Below are 21,202 nucleotides of genomic sequence, written 5' to 3'. Positions count from 1 at the left end.
TTACCTATCACCCACACCCACACCCACACCCACACCAGTACCTCTCCCATCCTCCAAGCCCAGGTTTCTCTGTTCTGAGCTCCTCCATCCCTGCACATTTGGTGTTTGGACAGGACACATGGTGACCGGTATTGATTCCATACCATGTGGATAAACAAATTCTGTATGTAAATATGTGCATGTATGTAAAAATATGAATCACATATTTTTATGCATCCACATATTTACTGAACATCTATGATTACAGGCCAGGTATTAGCCAAGCTCAGATGACACAAACTCAGAAAAAGAGAGATGAGCCTTTGGGACAGTGGGTGCTAAATGCAGGACCACACTGTTTCCTTTCCTTTAGTTCTGGAAGGCCTGATGCAGACATAGCTAGAAAAACCTCAGATGAGGAGTATCTCTACTGTGTCGGTCAGGACCTCTTAACCATAGCACTATTACATTTGGGGGCTGGCTAATTCTTGGTGAAGGCCATTCTGTTTGTTAAAAATGTTTGGCAGCATCTCTGGCCTCTGCCCACTAGAGGCCAGTAGCTCCTCTGTCCAAGTTGTGGTCACAAAAAATACGTCCAGAGATCCAATGGCAAAGATTGAGCTGGCTATCCTGGATAGGACCCTAAGTAGCCTGTTCCTACAAGACCCTGAGATAAGCACAGAATCTGGAAGTAGAACGAGCAAGAATGAAAAATGTCCCTGGCATAACAAATAAACACAGAATACAAGTACTGATCATTACAGGCCACCAGAGGACAGGCCTGAAACAAGAGGGAAACCAAAATACACCATGAAACTCATGAGATAGCTCCTGTCTTGACACACAGTATGTTGATTGTTTCTTTAGCAATGTCACCTGAAGTGCCTTTGATTTCCCCACCTTCTCAACAAAAATTAAGCCATCCCAATCACCAAATTGTGCCTGCTTCCATGCAATATCCACTCCTTTTGAGCTACCAGATAAATTTGTTAAATTTGAATTTTAGATAAGTAAAATTTATGGTGAATACATCTTTTGAAAATATTTTATTTTATTTTTTTAATCTTTGCAAGAAGAGAAAGAGAGAGGGTATGTGAAGGGGCAAGCCAGGGCCTTCTGCCGCTGCAATTGAACTCCAGATACATGTGCCACTTGGTGCATACAGCTTCACTTGAGTACTGGGGAATCAAACCCAGGCCACCAGTCTCTGCAAGCCAGTGCCTTTAACTGCTAAGCCACATCCTCACCTTTATATCTTAAATATTGCCTAAGATGTACTTCAAATGTACTTGAGATTCCTGCATATTTTATGTACTAAATCTCTGACCTTACCTTATTGAGTGTTAGCCAGCACACATCTACATCCTAAAACTCCCCACAGTGCCCTGTAAGATCTGGTCCATGTTCTTTCTGGTGCAGTAGACAAGTCAACCCAGTTTTGGTTTGTTTTTTCAAGGTAGGGTCTTACTCTAGCTCAGGCTGACCTGGAATTCACTCTGTAGTCTCAGGGTGGCCTCGAACTCTCAGCGATCCTCCTACCTCTGGCTTCAACCCAGTTTTGGCTAAGAGTGTTTTCCTGGTGATCTCTGAGAAGCAAGGCCATCCACTTGAGATGTTAGGGAGTGCTGAGAGGGAGCCCTCTGGAAGGGAGAGCTGTGGGTGCTCAGCAGAGGACAGGGCAGGGGGGCAAGAGCATCAAGAATGTGAAAAGAAGCTTGATTCACAAGCAGTAAACCCAGTGGCCATGCTCTATGAAATAGTGTATGCATGTGTGGCATGGAGGGCAGGAGGTGCCTGTATCTCCCTTCTGAGCTGGTCCAGGTACACTTCATGTCAGGCTGCAAAAAGTCAGATGAAACTCCTTCAAGCTTAAGTACTGTCACCTACACAAACTGTGTGACCTAGGCAAATGACTGAACGATTCCATGCCTCAGTTTCCTCATCTGGAAAATGGGGCCATCCACAGCATGAAGATCTCAGAAGTAAATAGTAAACAGCTGCATGAATAATACAGAATTTGTTAGATTAAGGACCGAATTTTAGTTTAGTTTTTAGAGAAAGCGAGAGAGAGTGAGAGAGACTTGACACCTGGCTTTAGATTTTAAAAATATGTATTTTATTAGCCAGGTGTGGTGGCACATGCCTTTAATCCCAGCACTTGGGAGGCAGAGGTAGGAGGATCTCCATGAGTTCAAGGCTACCCTGAGACTCCATAGTGAATTCCAGGTCAGCCTGAGCTAGAGCGAGACCCTACCTCAAAAAACCAATGTGTGTGTGTGCGTGTGTGTGTGTGTGTGTGTAAATGTATATGTGTGTGTGTATATATATATAGTTTATTTGAGAGAAAGAAAGAGGGAGATAGAGAGAATGGGCACACCAGGGCCACCAGCCTCTGCAAACGCATTCCAGATGCATGTGGCCCATTGTGCATCTGGTTTACATGGGTCCTGGAGAGTTGAACCAGGATCCTTTGGCTTTGTAGGCAAATGCCTTAACTGCTAAGCCATCTCTCCAGCCAAAGATTTTTTTTTTTTAATTAAAGTCCTCTAGAGCATCTGTTGAGACCCACAGGAAACACTTAACTTCAGACCTTGTTGCCATACATGCAGGAAGTTTCCCTGACCAGCCACACAGTCCATGCTGTCTGTTGCTTTTCTGTAAATGCTAACAGGAACTGATGACCCATCCGCTCATGGCATTCCTGGAAAGTCATGGACTATGGGATTAGCATAATAGCTTTGGAGTCGCCTGTAAGAGGCCTGTGTGTGTATAGAGAAAAAGCTAGTGACATCTTTTGAAAAGGCCACTGGCTTCCTGACCTCTCTGAATGCAGTTTCCTGGGAGAGCAAACTGGTTAGGGGCAAAGCCGTCACAGCCCCAAAATCACTGGGATGGAGGTACTGTTATTAGAGTTATTAAGTTCAAAACCTGGGCTCTGGCAGCCCTAACAAGCTGGACTCACCCACATATTCCCAATATGCCAATTAGGGAGACCAGTAATGGTGAAAAGACGACAGTGGAAATTTAATCAATGTGGCCACATTGAGAAGAGGAATATGTAAAGGGGTCAGTGACACCCCCCCCCTCGACACCCATCTTTGAGAACCTGACATGAGATTTAACTAGAGGGCAAGAGTTATGTATGACTAAGGTGTCCTGATCAGGGTTTGATTCCCCCCCCCCCCAATCTATCATTGATCCATCATTGTCTTGGCTATAGTCTCTCTTACAAGGTGGTCTGACAAGTTTTTGGCACTGTATAAAATTTCTTCCTGGGAGTCAAGTTCCTCCTCTGGTTGGCACTGGGCTTTCTTTCATATTTTCTTTCTTCTAGCATAAGACTCCTGGGGAAATACCAACTTCTTGGGGCCCATTGTGTCAAAAGTCTCTATGTAGAAGGGAAAGGCTTATACAAGTTTCTCTCCTTAGGTTATTTCCATTCCTGCAAGGTGGGTCGCAGTGTATCAAGGCAGAGTCACAGGGGGGCTGACTTCCATCTCTGTTCTACACTATCCAGCCCTGGGCTCAGTTTCCCACTTGCAAAAGGAGGGATTTGAGCCAGATACACACTAATCCTTCGCTGTTCAGGATGGCAGCCACTAGCCACACAGGGCTACTGAGCAAGCAAATGTAGCTGAACTGAGACACGCTGTGGTGATTTGGATGTGAAATGTCCCTCACAGACTCACATGTTTGTGATAAAGTCTCACACTCAATCCACAGCTGGTGGAGCCTTTGGGAAATATAGCTTTTGTTGGAGGAGGTGTGTCACTGGGGCAGACCTGGAGGTTTACTGGTCCCTTTCATTTCATAGGCTGCTTTGGGTTGGGTGTTTTTTTTCCCCTTACCAAGAAGGTAATTGCTACACATGCTGAGTGGAAAATGATGGAGTGGATTTTAATGATGGAGTACAGTGCACACTTCAAAATGACATGTGTACATGATAAATATGTACTTGTTTGTCAAGTCAAAAAGATATGGCACAAAATGTAAAATTCTGATTAATAATTTTTTATATTCATGACATGTTAGCATGATGATATTTTATATACATGAGGTCAAATAAAATGTCATATTGAGGGACTAGAGAGATGGCATAGCTTCTACTTGCCTGTGAAGCCTAAGGACCCCAGTTCAAGGCTCAATTCTCCAGGACCCACGTAAGCCAGATGCACAAGGGGGCACATGTGTCTGGAGTTTGTTTGCAGTGGCTGGAGGCCCTGGTGCACCCATTCCCTCTGTCTCTTTCTCCCCCACTTTTTCTCTCTCTGTCACTCTCAAATAAATAAAATTCAACAAAAAATTATTTTAAAAAATGTTGTATTGAAATTTATTTCATTTGTGTTCTTTTTTATATGACAGAGAGAAGCATAGAGAGATGCACACAGAGAAAGAATGGGCATACCAGGTCCTAAAGCCACTGAAATGAATTCCAGACACATGCACCACCTTGTGCATCTGGCTTACATGGGTCCTGTGGAATTGAAGCTAGGCCCTTTGGCTTTTCAGGCAAGCACCTTAACTGCTAAGCCATCTGTCCAGCCCTCATTTGTGTTCTTTTTAAAAAAAAAAAACTTTTTTTTTTTTTTGGTTTTTCGAGGTAGGGTCTCACTGTAGCCCAGACTGACCTGGAATTTACTGTGGAGTCTCAGGGTGGCCTCGAACTCACAGCAATCCTCCCACCTCTGCCTCCTGAGTTCTGGGATTAAAGGCGTGAGCCACCACGCCCGGCAAAAAGAAAAAAAACATTTTTCATATGGCTACTGGAAAGTTCCAAATTCCATCTGTAAGTATCTCCATGAGACAACACTGCCCTTTGGCCTCTCAGAGGGTCAATGTATGTGAAATATTTATCTATGAAAACAAGAGGCACACCCAGATACAAATGTTAGGGATGCTTTCAATATTATAAATAAATTGTCACTATGCCAGTCACTCTGACTAAATTTCCAATTACCAGTGTTCCCATTGTGAGGTGCTTGGATCTGTGTGGTGATAGACTGTAAGGATGGGCCTCTTGGAGACCAGCAGGAGATGCTGATCATTCACCATCCGCGGGGACATAAAACCAACATTCATCTCTATGGCTTTGCATCATCCACAGATTCATAGAAGGGTTCACTCAATGAATTTTTTTTTTGCTTAAAAATGAGATTTTTTGTCTGTGCCACATCTTTCCACTATTATGCAACAGTGAATGTCTTTGGCTGTGCATGTTTTGAAGTTTATTTACATGCACACACACTCTGAGAATTCAAATGTTGGGAGTCACTGAGGCCCAAGCTGCACAGTTGTACTAGTTCTGGGAAGACTGAACATTTTTTCTGCAGGCAGGATTTCTCAAAACTGAATGCCATTTCAGTTGACCAGAAGAAACTCACAGTCAAGGGGACTCAGCTGAGGTGAAGAGAAACAATCATCAGTACCATTTAGCCAGGTGGTAGAGCCAGGTTTCAGCAGAAGCTAGCAGCACTCAGTTCCTTTTGTCTGAAATAGTTTTTGAGATAAGGACTTGTTATCTAGCTCAGGCTGGTCTTTTTTTTTTTTTTTTGAGAACTTTAATATATGAGCAAATTGGTCACATTCCTATTGGATTATACTCTTTTTTATATTTAAAAAATTATTTATTTATTTCTTTATTAGAGACGGGGGGGAGAGAGAGAGAGAGAGAGAGAGAGAGAGAGAGAGAGAGAGAGAGAGAGAGAGAATGGGTATGCCAGGGCCTCTAGCCACTGCAAATGAATTCCAGATGCATGTGCCACCATGTGCATCTGGCTTATGTGGGACCTGGAGAATTGAACCAGGGTTCTTAGGCTTTGCACACATGCGCCTTAACCACTAAGCAATCTCTCCAGCCCTTGGGTTATACTCATATGTTCCCTCTTCCCTACCCCATTTCACTGAGGGCCCTCCTGGGTGGGGGTATAGGTAATCGCTATGGAGTCATGAATGTACCAGTCAGTCTCTGTGAGGGAGACAAGGCTTCAGAGTCTACCTTCCTGTGGCTCTTAGAATCTTTTCACTCCTTCCACAATATTCCATGAGCCTTGGAGGGTGTAGTATAAGACTCCTTTAGTGTTGAGCTCTCAGCAGCCTCTTTTTTTTTTACTTTGATGAGTTTTGAGTCTCCTCCGTGTCTACCACCATCTCTCTGTAAGAGGGTCTCAGGCTAGACACGAGAGCAGCACTCATATTTAATCTGTCATTTCCTCTGTAATGTTTCCTGAGCCGTAGCAGAGGTGACAGAGATGACTCCTACCTTAGCACCTTTATTCTCTATGGTGTCAGAGAGGTCTCTTGTGGCTTCCCTGTCATAATTGCAGGTTTCCATCTCTAGCAGACAAATAAATACTATGTGCCAGCTTGTCTAAACCAAAAACTCAGGAAGGTCTCTCACACTGAGCCCCAGCTGCTGATTTGGGCCCTTGAATGATCTGAGCTGGTATGGTGGTTTGAATGTAAATGTCCTCCATAGACACAAGGATCTGTGATTAAACCCCTACTTGGTTGCTGGCTAGTGGAGTCTTGCTAGAGGAGGAGTTCACTGGAGTTTATTAGTCTAGCCCGCTGGGTGTTCAGGGCTAGTTATCCCTGCTGCTGTGACAACAAGTGATGTCCAGGCTGCCTGCTCTGCCATGGTTTTCCGAAGCTTCCCCTCAAAACAGAAGCCAAGATGAACTCTTTCCTCCCATAGCTGCTTCTGGTCAGGTGTTTTGTCCCAGCAACAAAGGTAACTGCTACAACTGGGGGTGGGGGTAGAACTCAGGGTCTCATACAATGCTAGGCAAAAGATCCACCACTGCACTAGAGTCCAGCCCTTCCCAGCTAGTTTGCAGTCCTGGATTCAGGGATAGCCCCACAGCACAAGTGGTTCTGAGGCATAGGAGAACAGGGTCTCTGTGGTCCAAATACATTTTCTTCCTGATCAATTAAGATTCTCACCCTGTCCTACAGGCCCAGGGAGGCTGAAAAATGTCACTCAGGATCCACACACAAGTTGAGGCTGATGAGGGTAGGCAGCCTAGACAGCTCAATTGCATCCCTGTGAAAATTTCCCCTTGTGTTCTGAGCCATCATCATCATTATCATCACCATCATCATCATCATCATTAGTAATAAGAATAATAAAATCCCTCATGGCAGAACTAGAGCTATAGATTAAAGCTGGCCTTCTTACACGCCATTTTATCTTCAGACAGAAGGAAAGGTGGACCCAGCTCAGCCTGTGTGAACTCTGTGGATACAGTGGGTCTACCCAGCCTGGAAGGATGGTGGAGAGGGAGAGGGTAACGGGTGAAGCCATACAGTCAAAGCCTGGAGGCTGAACAGCAAAGGTTTCACCTCAGACCCAATGCTGCTGCTCCAGCAGGACACGAAGGAGAGATGGAAAAAGGAAGAGCACAACCTACAGGCCCTTGAGTATCAAGGTAAAGACAGCTGAACTGGTCTGACGCCGGCAGCATGGATCAATGTAACGGTTTGGGAATAAACATGGAAACAAACACACCTGATGGTGGAAACGGCTCAGGAACATTGTCCCTAATGCCTGTGGATGTGAGAATAACAGCCTAGGTAGAAAGGTGCATGTGGAGAAGAAGGACGTGGGTTTTAAGACTTTGTGCAAGATTTGGCAGCATTGGGTCCCTGGATGGGGTGAGGGGAGCTAATTCAGGAAAAGGAAGGAGCATAAATGACTCTTCTTAAATCATGATCACCTGGAAACAATGACATCTTTCCTATGTACACACTTTCATCCAACAGCTGTATATGTATGTCACGTACATGCAGCTATCTGGTTTCGATGACCATGGCTCCACCTCCTTGTGTGCTGCCCACATGTTTGCACAGTGGCCTTGTAGAGCAGGAAAACGTTATTTTTCATGGGTGGTTGAGGAAAATTAATCATGGAGCTGTGAGCAACTGGAAGGATGTGTGTTCAGCTTAGTGTTTACGTGGCGGGAGCTTACAGGATGGAAGCACTCAGGAACACACAGGGCATCCTCAGTGACCCTGGAGTGCTCACGTCACCTGGGTCTTCTCTACGCGCCTCATGCACTCCAACGTATCTGAGTAACTTCCCCGAGCCAGGGCCCTTGGGAAGCCACAAATCAAAGCTTACTATTGGTGGTTAGCAACTCTGGTTTCGAAACACAAACTGGGCAGGAGGTAATGATGAAGAAGAGGTCCAACAAGAGCCTTTCAGGGATCTGAGCTTTGCACCAAACCACACAAGCACTAATAACAACAGGAAAACCAGCATATTATAGAATCCAGCTATCAGCCAAGAATGTTCATCGTTATGCAGTAGCCTAAGACAGACACTGAAATTTAGCACACCCCCACCTTCCTGGATAAGATGGGGTCAAATATAGATCTCAAGCTCACTTCTCTGAGAGAGATTTCTCTGGAGTACCTGGTTAGGTTATATGTCCTCAGAGCCCTCCTTTACTTCTCACACACTCCCTTCATTAGTCACAGTGATGTATCTGGTGTGGTGACAATTTGATGGCTGTCTTCCTTTGCTACCAGACTGAAAGATCTGTGAAGTCAGGGACAGCTTCCCTGGCCTAGGTCAGAACTTGGCACAATCATAGGTACTTAATAGATGTGACTCTAAATAAAGTATGAGGCTTAATGGAAGAGGCAGTGGGTCCCAGAATGTGCTGAGGGACAGACTGTCTCAGCCACTGAACTGTACTACTCAGCGTCCAAAGGGCGGTTTTCTTCATCCTTGCAGATAACATCATGCATAATGCTGGAGAAGAATTACAGAATAACAATGTCTATAAACAAGAGGAAAGAAAGAAAAATATGCTATATCAAAGTAACCATATCGTTTACAGGGAACATCTAACAAAGAAATTACACAATTTAAGTTCTGCCAAAAATACAGATAACAACAAGTTAAATGGTGCAAGATGCTTTGCCAGTATTTTTCCCCAGGGGATCTGACTCAGGAGAGATCAGGAAATGGAACTCACAGTGGGCTTAACAAGCTTCTGTTTCTTCTCTAGTTGATCCTTTCATATAACATAAACCAAAAATGCAAGTCTATTACTTTACCTGCTGTCCCACTGAAAAGTCAAGTATCAACAAACACATTTTTTTCCCAGGACTGCAAGAAAAACTGGCCCCAGTGATCTTCAATACAGACAGCCTATTTTGCCCAACAGGACATCTTCCTAAGGAATTTTCAAAAGCACTTTTGACCACATTCAATTTTGTTCTTTTGCCTTGACTCTGAAGTCTAACCACTATATAAGCTACAACTCCATGGCGCTCCCTGAACACCCTAAGGTGGTAATTATGGACAAGGCAATATTTAGGGTAATTTAGGCAATGTTTTGGCACAAGAAGGACTAGAGACTAGCACTTATGCATAAATATCTCAGGGTAAGTTACAATCCAGAGATCTGGGATTCAGCTGGTTTCCAGGAGACCTGAGGATTCCCCTCCTCCTAACTCCTTCATGTGGGTAGAAATTACACAGACTTGATGAAAGCTCAGTCAATCAGTTGAAAATTGAGATTATTTATGTCCACATAGCTTAACTTATCCATTTGTGTCAATATAACTTAATTCTTTCTTCAAGATCATCCTTGCCCAGAGAGTTAAGTCTATAAACCAATATATAGCTTCACTGCTTTCTATAGGAAATTCCTACAGAACAAATTGTCCTGGCCAACAGTTTGCTCACCTGGGGATGCAGCTTGCTTATCAATTGTTTACTCAACAAGACTCCCTTCAAGATCCTATGTCCACCAATCCCGAGATGTTAAGTTACCAATTGTTCTGACATCCAATCATGCCCCACCTTGAAAAATGCAGCATAAAGCATTTGTACCCACATCCCCAAACCCTATCATTGTGCCTCCCAATGGACCCTTGCCTATACACTAATAAGACTGCTCTGTTAGTGAGCTCCCTCATTTTGGGAATGAGCTTGGCTTTGCTTGATCAGCAGGTGTTTCTGATGGATTTTATTAAGTCAGCCTTTGACATAGTGTCAGTTTGATCTCTTGAACATAGGGAGAATATAAATAAATACATCCTTACAACCCACAAGGGCTGGGGAGTTACTAAACCCAGCTCTTTTTCTCAGGAATAAATAGTGTCTTCATTGGGGTTCTTCCTCTGGGCACAGGACTCAGTGTCTGGTACACCTGCCTATAACAAATTTCAAGTATACGTTATTTTACCTCCCTTTTTATGTTTTTTTTCACTTGATTCTTTATTTTCTATAATAAATATTCATTTTTTGAGGGTGAATAAAAGCAAACAAGGCAAAAAAAAAAAAAAAGACAGAAAGGGAATCCTGAAGTGTAAATTAGAGATGACTCCCAAGTCGTAAACACACAACACACACACTCATTAAGCAAGAAAGTCAAGTTAGTCCCCTCAATGCTGATAAGATACCGAAAAGCTGTACAGTTTTCATCTTGCTTTTCTCACGCTCTATCATAAGAAACCTTGGGGTGTTTGATAAAACTACAGCAGAAACTAACATGTAATCTAAGGCGAGGTCTAGGAATTGGTTGACATTTCTAGTTTGGTTTTCTTTTTCTGGCTTTTTTTTTTTTTGTACTGTAAGTAACCCATACTGTTAAGCAAAAGGTTAGAGCACACACAGGTTCACACCATCACTTGTCTGGAAAGCATAGCCCAGCTTCCATCCTAAGGCCCCCACCCCCACCCCAGGTGGAAAAAGTCCAGCAGTTTCCCAACGAAGAGCCCCTCCAGTGTCTCACAGTGTGACATCTCTCTGCCAGAGCCTCAAGCCTGGATGGAAGCATGAATCACAGCAGCCCCAACCTGTTGGGAGACGTGGGAGCAACCACCGCAGGACTCGGGCAAGTTCCCTTGGCCCCAGCAGGATGGACCAGCTCTGCAGCTGCGAGTGCCTCAGCTTGCCAGGCAGCGACGCACAGGGAGCAAAGCTGAGAGAGAGAGTCTGAAAGATCCAAGTCGGGATTCCTTTTACCTTAAAGAAACTTCCTCGCGTGTCCAGACCTCGGGTGCCCATGGTCCACGCTGACATCTCCCCCAGAGAGGCTCTACTACACGCCCGGGACTCCTGAAGGTAGAGACATTTTTAATGGTTAGTCCAGCCTGTAGGAAATTCCTTTCTAAGCCACAGAACACTCACAACAACAGTCCTGCCAAGATCTTTTTCCGTCAACAACACAGTGCCATTTATTTCTCACCAAAGCCCTTACATGTCCTTTCAGCCTGATTTCCTGCTGTAGCCAGCACTGTTCCTAGATTGTGCCCCACCTCGCTGCCCCACCCCCTCTGCCAGCAGCTGACGTAGAAGGTCCTTAGGACTTTAGGGAACATAATGATGGCTTTGTGTGTTTGCTTGACCTCACACTGAAGTCTAAAAGGGACCAATATTAGATGTCCCCATAATCTGCTCCGCAAGCTTACAGATGCAAGGTGGCCGATCAGATCACAGAAGAATGGAGTTCTGTAAATCCCAGGAAGTTCTGCTGGAAGGGGGTGAGGTCTGCATTCCCTCTGCTAGCTCTCTTCATAAGCAAGGTCAAAAGAAGGGCACGGGGAAGACATCCCTCTGTTTCCCCCTTAGAAGCCAGCAGGCCTGGGATGCAAGCCTGTGTCACTGTTTACAGAGATCATTTGTGTTTTGTAAGGGGAAGCATGTAAACTGCTCTATGGTCATCTAAGGAGCTGGGGGTGGGGCCCCCTTTGGAATGCGGAGGAAAATGTAAAGGCTGGCTAACAGAGTCCTGAATCATCACCATTGCTATTTGAGCTTGCAATTTCCCCTCTTCGAGTGCACAGTACAGAACTCAATAATCCTCCCCTCTGGACCACAAGGCCTCCCACCTTCACTTCCAAGTGAAGTGTGCGCGCGTACACACACACACACACACACACACACACACACACACACACACACACGGAGTAGCACACCTAGCAGAGACCAGTACATACTGAGGTATCTAGGAGAAGTTCCCAAGCCCTTCCTTACTTAGTGAAACTGTCTCAGAATCAAATAGAAAACTGTACTCCCCGCTCTCACAGCACCCCCGACTTGTCATAACATGCACAAAGACAGGGCGCATCCTGACCATGACCAATACATTCAAACAACAATAAAGAGAGAAGGAAGTGAAAACATCTCTTAAGAAATATTAAAAGTGGGGCTGGAGAGATGGCTTAGCGGTTAAGCGCTTGCCTGTGAAGCCTAAGGACCCCGGTTCGAGGCTCGGTTCCCCAGGTCCCACGTTAGCCAGATGCACAAGGGGGCGCACGCGTCTGGAGTTCGTTTGCAGAGGCGCGCCCATTCTCTCTCTCTCCCTCTATCTGTCTTACTCTCTGCGTCTGTTGCTCTCAAATAAATAAATAAAAAATTAAAAAAAGTATTTAAAAAAAAAGAAATATTAAAAGTGGTTGGGCTGCAAGCATGGGATTGTGGAAGGGCACTGAAGCCTGGGTGACCAGCATCACAAAAGGGGACACTGAGGACAGGGTCAGGGATGCTCAAACAAGTGAAAAAGCGAAGCCTTCCACAGAGAAACGCATGCACATGAGAACAGAAACCTTTGCAGAGATTCACTTGGCCAGGGTGAGTGGCCTCTCAGCTTGCATCTACAGTGAGCTGTGGCTACCAGGTATACGAGGAAAACAAAATTGCACACACCCAGCCCTCCTTCCAAAACCTTCACCTAGTTCAGGCACTGCTCCGTGTCTTGGTCACTTTAAAGGATCTGCAGTCTTCTCTGGGTTTGGTTGATGGCAGTCCCACCAGAATGAAGACCAGTGTGCTCCAAAAACCCTCCTGAAGAGGCGGTGAGCTTCCCAAGGCAATCTAGCTGACTCTAGAGGTTCAGATTCCTGGGCTCAGCATCTGAATGGAGCCCAAGCTCCCAGGCCTTTGAAGTCCATCCCTCATTACAAAGCCCTCAGATGGGCACTCCAGAAGAAAAACAAACACAGCGCTCCGTTCAGAAGGAGAGCAAGATGGGAACCTTCCCTGTTTAATCCCATAAGCACAGGCACACTAAGAAAGCTACCCCACTGGAAACCAAACCTGAGCTCTGTCATCTTTTTTTTTTTTTTTTTTCTTCCAGACATTTTCCTGGCAGGGGATTTGATATGTAGCCTAGCAGTTCAGGAATTGCTAAGAGAGCCAAGACTTCATTCCTCATCCAGAACGAAATTTCTGCATTCTGTTCCAAGGTTTTCCATATACAAATCCTCGCTGATGAGCCAAGACACGCAGGGAATTTTGCCTATGGCAACCTAGTAGTCTGGAATCCAGAAGCCTGATGATAGTGTAATTAGCCGTGCATACCTCCTCACATCACTTTGGCTTCAAGTGATCTTCAATAGAATGTCAAGTCTAATTTAGATTTCCCATGGGGCAGGCAGACCCATCACATTTCTGCAAATGATCCTGACAGACTGCAAGGTTGCTCCAAGATAGAGATGGGTACAGGTGACAGGAACATCCTAACCGTACCACAACAGACATACAGCATAGAACAGAAGGTGGGGAGTGTTCCATGGTGCAAGCAGATAGTAGATATGTTATTACCTGAAATTAAAGGTTACTAGGGCCCATAAGTTTTAACTTAAGGTTTTTCCTGTCATTAGTTTTCTTCCTAAACCATAACCTTTTCACACCTTGGCTCACTAGACAGCACAAATTTTAAACGAATGTGACTACTTTTTCCTTCTCCACTGCTTTCCATCCTTCCCCAAATCACCCAGGAACAACAGAGAAACAACACAAAGCTGTACCATGACTGGAGAGGCTGTAAAATTCCTCTCAATGAAGCTGATGAAAAACCTTTCCTGGTTTCTACAAGGGGAAGTCATCAGATTTCTGAAAAATGTGCCCTGGGTGTCCAGTCCAGTGTGCTTTCAAGATGCTTGCTGAGAAGCAGCAAAAAAATTAAAAAAAAAAAGTAAGAATCCCAAATTGGACTAAGGACATGACAACATTTTGGAGTAGCCAGGCCTTTCCGTAAATCACCGAAAGAATGTAAACAGAGCCACAGTGGGGGATAAAGGACAAAGACAGGAAATGACTGCTCTCCTCACTCTCCCAGAAACACCAGGCAGGTTCCTGTATATATAGTCTGCCTTGCTGTGGCTCTCCAGGTAGCTTCAAGAGTGACTGTTGTCCTTAAAAGTGGGAATGACTCTTAAATAAATAAATAAAATATTTCTTTAAAAAAAAGAGGCTGGAGAGATGGCTTTGTGGTTAAGGCACTTGTCTGTGAAGCCTAGAGATCCAGGTTCAATTCCTCAGTACCCACATAAACCAGATGCACAAGGTGGCACATGCATCTGGAGTTCATTTACAGTGGCTAGAGGCCCTAGCGCACCCATTCTCTCCCTCCCCTCCCTCCTCCCCCCTGTCTCAAGTAAATAAATGTTTTTTCTAAGTGTGAATGACTCCCACATCCTCTGGCTGGGCTCCAACTGCACTGGCAACCCACTGAGCAAGACAGCTGCAGGCTGATTGCTCAACTCCTCCCCCTCCTCAGAGCCACCAAGGCCCTAACTAGACATTGCTGGAGTCTGTCCTTTGAGGAGCTTGATGCAGAGATCCCTGTGTCCATCTGGATGATTCATGGAAGTAGTTGAGTCCAACATGCTTCTGTTTAGTTTTTGTGCTAAAACCCAGGGACCAGATCTGGGTAAGAAGGAGGGTCTGATATATGTAGTTATGTGCCATTTAATGATATAATGCAGTCTGTGTGAACATCATAAACTGTTCAAATACAAACTGAGGTGGCTTCTGCATGACCTGGTGATACAATCTATGGGACCACAGACAGTCCTATATGGGGTCTGCTGTTTACAGAAATGTCTCTATGTGATTCATGGCAGTATGGAGAGAGGGACCTTTCCCATCCCTCCCACTACCTTTCCCCTTAATTTATTTAGTCAAATTATACCTCCAATACTTTGTAAATAATGTACTTATTTATGGAATACAACAAAAAGTTTGAAATAGGGGTCTGAAAAGGTGATTCAGTGGTTAAGATGCTTTCCTGCAAAGCCTGACCACCTGGATTCGATTCCCCAGTGCCCACATGAAGGCAGATACATAGTTGTACACGCATCTGGAGTTTGTTTGTAGCAGCTGGAGGCCCATTTTCTCTCTTTCTCTCTGTTCTCTTTTCTCTCTCTTTCTCTTCTTGCAAATAAATAAAAATATTTACAAATTTTAAATAGCTAAGTCATATTAATTGGCATATTCATCAACTTATATACTTATGTATGGTAAGAATACTTAAAATCTTTTAGCAATTTTCCGCAATGTAATTCATTATTAACTATAGTCACCATGTTGTGACTAACAGGCATTTTGTAACCTTTGACCAAGATTACCCTAATAATCCCTTTCCCCTTTGCAATTTTATTTGCTTTAGGTTACAAGTGCAAAGCCATAAAGTAATAGCAGATACAATTGTTGGGAATCTACCATTCACAAGTGCTATTTAAAGGATGGTTGTCTGGGGTCGGGGAGATGGCTCAGGAAAAGCTCTTGCTATGTAGGTGTGAGGACCTGAGTTTGGATCACCAGAACCCACACCTGTAATCCCAGTGCTTTTATAACAAAAAGGGAGGAGGAGACAGGAGAACTCCAATGCTCATGGGCCAGGTCGATGCAGAGGCCAACAACAAGAGACTGTTTTAAACAAGATGGAACATGAGGACCAGCACCCAAGGTTGTTTCCTGACCTCCACATGGGCCCATGACACACACACACACACAAAAAAATAAAAAGGCAGCTGGAGAGAGAGCTTAGCAGTTAAGGCACTTGCCTGAGAAGCCTGAGGACCAGGTTTGATTCCCCAGAACCGATGCAAGCCAGATACACATGGTGGTGCATGCACCTGGTGTTCATTTGCAGTGGCTACAGACGCTGGTGCACCCATTCTTTCTCTCTCTCTCAAATGAATAAAAAATAATAAAAAAAGTAAAAGACATGTAGCTTATGCAAGTTCTGAGCTGTTACCACCAAGCTGTGAGAGTTCCTCCTCTCCCCAAATCTAATCACATTCAAAACAACTTCCTACACATAACTATTAGTATGCTTTTAGTGGCTGAGTGTGACCACTGGACTTCATTCTTAGTAAACAGGATCATGCTGATATCATTACTCTACTGCCAAAATGACACTCTGCAGGGGCCTGTCAGGTGAAGTCTAAATTTGACAAATGTCCTTCCCCCTTTCATCTGGTTCCTGCAACAGCCAGTGCTGCAGCAGGCATGCTTTTTGCCTTTTCGGAGAGAGGTGGAAGCAACCAAGGACAGCTCTGTCTGCTTCTAGGGAAGGTCTCTGAATATTTCTATTTTGTGTTACCATGGATTTTAAAAGTTGGAAAAAAAAGTTATTCCAGACACTGGCTCAATAATTCAAGTTACGTGAATTTAAAAAGGAAAAAATCAGTGTCTTGGATATCACTCAATAGTCAAACCTGTAGTTTTCTTTTTTAATATCTCTTCCTTCCTTCCTTTTCCGTCTGTCTGTCTGTCTGTCTATCTATCTATCTATCTATCTATCTATCTATCTATCTATCTAATCTATCATCTGTTTATTTAGAATAGGATCTCTCTATATAGCAGGGGCTACCTTTGAACTGTTGATTCAGTGATGGATTTTTTTTTTCTTTTTTTTTGGAGGTAAGGTCTTGTTCTAGCCCAGGCTGACCTGGAATTCACTATGTAATCTAGCCTCAAACTGGCCTTGAACTCACAGGATCCTCCTACCTCTGCCTCCTAAGTGCTGGGATTAAAGTTGCGTACCACCATGCCTGGTTCAGTGAGGGAACTTTAAAAAGTCTTGAGATCTTTTCATTAAAAAACCAATTCAAGGGAAAGTAATAAAATAAAAAATTGAGTATGGAACTGTATTTCCAGCTCCCTTGTTGAAGTACTTTTTAAACAGAATCAAGAAAAATTCTCACTGTTTTTCTAGCAGTAACCAAGGAACTAAAAGTACTTCCTATCTTTTTCAGGCTGGAGAGATGGCTTAGCCATTAAGGTGCTTGCCTGTGAAGCCTAAGGACCCTGGTTTAAGGCTTGATTCCCCAGGACCCACATTAACCAAATGCACAAGGGGGCGCATGCATCTGGAGTTCGTTTGCAGTGGCTGGAGGCCTTGGCGCGCCCATTCTCTTCCTCTGTCTCTTGTTCTCTCTGTCTATCGCTTCCAAATAAATAAAAATAAACAAAAAATTTAAAAAATCTTTAAAAGTACTTATCTTTTAAAAACAGAGTCGGCCTGTGAATGAGGCTAATTGCCATGAAGGTCCAGCCTTTCCCTTCCCAGAAAAGTGGTTCACAGGTTCACAGAAACCCTCACTCCATCTCTGCTGTGCCGGTGCCCATACAGACACCCAAGGGCACTCTGTGGTTACTAAATCTTCCTGTTTTTGAAGGGAACTGCCTCCTTTCATCCCATTCTTACTTCTCTCATTGGATCATTTAAGAAATTACCTCCTGAAAGTCTCTTATGACGGTTTTGTATTACTATACCAAAATACCCGAGGCTGGGCAGAGATTAACTCTCAGAGGTTCAAGGATCACATTGGAGATAGCCTTCTTGCTGGCAGTCTCAAGGTGCTACCAGGCCTCACATGGAAAGAGAGACAGGGGGAAAACATGTGTGTCTCCTGGTCTCTGTCTCTCCTTCTCTCTCAAAAAGCCACCACAGGCTCCACTTTTAAACAATAGTACAATAGTTGGATTAAGTTTCTACCTTCTTTCCTTTTTTTTTGTTTAGTTTTTTAAAAAATTATTTATTTATTTATTTGAGAGTGACAGACACAGAGAGAAAGACAGATAGAGGGGGAGAGAGAGAATGGGCGCGCCAGGGCTTCCAGCCTCTGCAAACGAACTTCAGACGCGTGTGCCCCTTGTGCATCTGGCTAACGTGGGACCTGGGAAACCGAGCCTCGAACCGGGGTCCTTAGGCTTCACAGGCAAGTGCTTAACCGCTAAGCCATCTCCCCAGCCCCTTGTTTAGTTTTTCAAGGCAGGGTCTCACTTTAGCCTAGGCTGATCTTGAACCCACAGCGATCTTCCAACTTGGTCCTCCCAAGTGCTGGGATTAAAGGTGTGCACCACCATGTCCAGCTGTTTCTACTTTTTTTTTTTTTAATTTTTTATGTATTTATTTGAGAGCGACAGACACAGAGAGAAAGACAGGTAGAGGGAGAGAGAGAGAATGGGCGCGCCAGGGCTTCCAGCCTCTGCAAACAAACTCCAGACGCGTGCGCCCCCTTGTGCATCTGGCTAACGTGGGACCTGGGGAACCGAGCCTGGAACCGGGGTCCTTAGGCTTCACAGGCAAGCGCTTAACCGCTACGCCATCTCTCCAGCCCTGTTTCTACTTTTTAAAAAATATATTTTTATTTTATTACTTACCTTAGAGGGAGAGAGGAGGAGGAGGAGAATGGGTGCGCCAGGGCCTCTAGCCACTACAAACAAATTCCAGACACATGCACCACCTTGTGCATTTGGCTTTTGTGGATACTGGGGAATCACAGGCAAGTGCCTTAACTGCTAAGTCATCTCTCCAGTCCTGTTTCCATCTTTTTAATACTTCATAATAGGTATTCAATTCCAACAAGACTTTCCTTCTTCCCTCCCTCTGTCCACCCTTCCCTCTGTGCCTCTCCCTCCTTTTCAACACGAGTTTTAATTTTTTCTTCGTGGCACTAGGGATTGAACCCAAGGCCTTTTGCATGCTAAGGCAAGTCTCTATACCCTCAGTCTCTGAACATGAGATCTGTAAGGGTAAACCATATCCTGTCCCTGTGGACACTACTGATTCCTCCCTGGACTCCGTGGCTCAGGCCTTGGGGCCAGTGGCTGAGGAGGGGAAAAGTGCTGCTACCCCAAGGCCACTGAAAAGGGTACACATTTTCAAAATAAAAACCTTCACATGGTAAGTGGTCTCTCTCTCTCTCTCACACACACATACACACACACACAGCACCGGAGTAAGTGACAACATACATATAGTGTGGAGGTACCCTAAACCACCTTTGGCTTTTCACCCCAAAGTTCCCATGGTTGGAGAAGCCACCAGCTCCAGACCTTGAGTTCACTGCTTTCTTATACGAGGCTCTCTGTCCATGAGGGAAAACAAGTGCACACAAGTGGTTACTTTACCTAGAGCCTGGAACCTGGAACCTTTGATTCAGTCGGTACTATAGACAACAGATTAAGTAACACTTTGTTTGAGCATCACGCTAAAAATTAACACCAGGGCCCCATATACGCTAGACAGGTGCTCTGCCTCTGAGCTATATCCCAGCCACATAAAGGGTTTTTATTTTTATTTTTAAATTATCTATCTCAAGATCCTGAGACAATATAAAGTACTTAAAACTGCACTTCAATTCTACTGGAATTTTGTGTCTTTTTTTTTTTTTTTTCCAAGGTAGGGTCTTATTCTAGCCCAGGCTGACCTGGAATTCACTCTGAATTCTCAGGGTGGCCTTGAACTCATAGCAATCCTCCTACCTCTGTCTCCCAAGTGCTGGGATTAAAGGTGTACACCACCACACCTGGCTGTCATTTTGTTCTAGTATAGATTTGTAAGCTCTCAAATAATTAAATCTAGAAGCCTGATAAAGATGATTTCTGTGTAAGTTATGAAGTAGAAAGTTGAAAGTATTTTTTCACATAGTCATTTAATTTTAATCTTATGGAAAAATAAGTTTTAGGGCTGAATTCCTGTCCTCGTAAACTATATTGCCTAAGCTTTATGATTTAAGGTTTCTGCTCTGTGAAGAGGTGATTATTTTCATTATTGCTATAATGTTCCAATTTTTCCCAGTTAAATGGTAAATATCTGAATTTTGTAAGGTTATTTGATGCTTCTGTCAATTTTTCGTCAATATCAAATATGACTGTGCATTTTTAGCTGCTGTAAGGTTTTCTTCTAATAACCTAATATTTTTCAGGTATTTCTTTTTTTTGTTTGTTTTTTTTGTTTTTTCAAGGTAGGGTTTCAGTCTAGCTCAGGCTGACCTGGAATTCATTCTGCAGTCTCAGGGTAGCCTTGAACTCACAGCGATCCTCCTACCTTTGCCTCCAGAGTACTGGCTCAGTTTTTATTATTTTTTTAAAGTTATTTATTTATTTGAGAAAGGGAGAGAGAGGCAGAAAGAGAGTGAGAATGGCCTCTCCAGGGTCTCTAGTCACCTCAAATGAACTCTAGATGCATGAGCCACCTTGTGCATCTGGCTTTCGTGGGTACTGGTGAATAGAACCTGGGTTCTTAGGCTTTGCAGGCAACTGCCTTAACCACTAAGTTATCTCTCCAGCCTGTCAGTTTTTCTTTCCTTATCTTTCTTTCTTTCTCCTCTCTTCCTCATCCCTTACTTTCAGTTTTGGTTTTTGACAAAGAATCTGAGTCCATACTTGCAAAGTAGCTGAAGGTGGCCTTGAACTCCCCAGTCTTCCTGCTCCTGCTTCTCATGAGCTGGGATTCCAGGCATGAGCCACCATAGTCTACCTTATATTTTTAATTTTCTGAAATTATAATCAAAATATAACTTACCAGGCAGATTTTGGATCTCTCATAAATAATGTTAGGGATAGCTTTAACCATTTCATTAGGAAAAGGTCACAACCCTGGGGATTTTGAAATTCTTAGACAATCACAAAGAAAAGTACAAACAAGTTTCCTCACATAATTCGAGAATATTCTGTGCTCCACCAATGGGCCAATATAATTCTAAGTTCTGTGTCTTCTTCATTCTTTAATATTTCTGTCTCATTTATGAACATCCTTATTAGTAAAGAGTAAAGAACCTAAAAAGTTCAATTGGTTACATAAAACTGTTCTGTGTCACTGGGCCTGGTGGTACACACCTGTATGCCCAGCACTTGGGAGGCAGATAGCTTACAGGGATAGCTTAGCAACTGTGGACTCTACCTGCATTGAGTTAGATACATACCCTTCCCAACACAAAGCAACTCTACCGTAATAATCTCTCAGCCACCTCCCTTTTGTGGCTAGTTTCCATTCAAACACATTCAGCAAGTACAGAAAGGGAGACCAATCTCATTTGAACTGGTTTTAGATACAGCCAACAGAGTTCTAAAAATGAACTTTTAAGGAAAATTCCCTATTTGCTATCATACCTATCATGATTAGATGTACTTATGCTTAAAATCAGATGCATCACAGGTAAGGACATGTGCAGTGAACAAAGTCTT

At 43.8% G+C, this 21,202-nt stretch overlaps 1 protein-coding gene across 8 annotated transcripts in view; it reads right to left on the bottom strand.

The window, feature by feature from the left end:
• Positions 1-21,202, bottom strand: part of Rin2 (Ras and Rab interactor 2) — a 277,407-nt gene that overhangs the window by 105,730 nt on the left and 150,475 nt on the right. For 6 of the 8 annotated variants that reach the window (XM_045156493.1, XM_045156483.1, XM_045156482.1 and 3 more), the window contains one exon: positions 10,961-11,053. In XM_045156493.1, coding sequence (XP_045012428.1) covers positions 10,961-11,017 — 57 coding nt within the window. In that variant the 5' untranslated portion in view covers positions 11,018-11,053. Of the gene's footprint in view, positions 1-10,960; positions 11,054-11,195; positions 11,225-12,668; positions 12,839-21,202 lie in introns of those variants that run through there. The other 2 variants (XM_045156484.1, XM_045156486.1) reach the window with 2 other exon arrangements.

This window comes from Jaculus jaculus, chromosome 8 (genome assembly GCF_020740685.1).
Source record: "Jaculus jaculus isolate mJacJac1 chromosome 8, mJacJac1.mat.Y.cur, whole genome shotgun sequence".
In the NCBI taxonomy this organism is placed as follows: Eukaryota; Metazoa; Chordata; class Mammalia; order Rodentia; family Dipodidae; genus Jaculus; species Jaculus jaculus.
The sequence above is the reverse complement of the archived record's forward strand: the minus strand, read 5'-3'. Positions and strand labels throughout refer to the sequence as shown.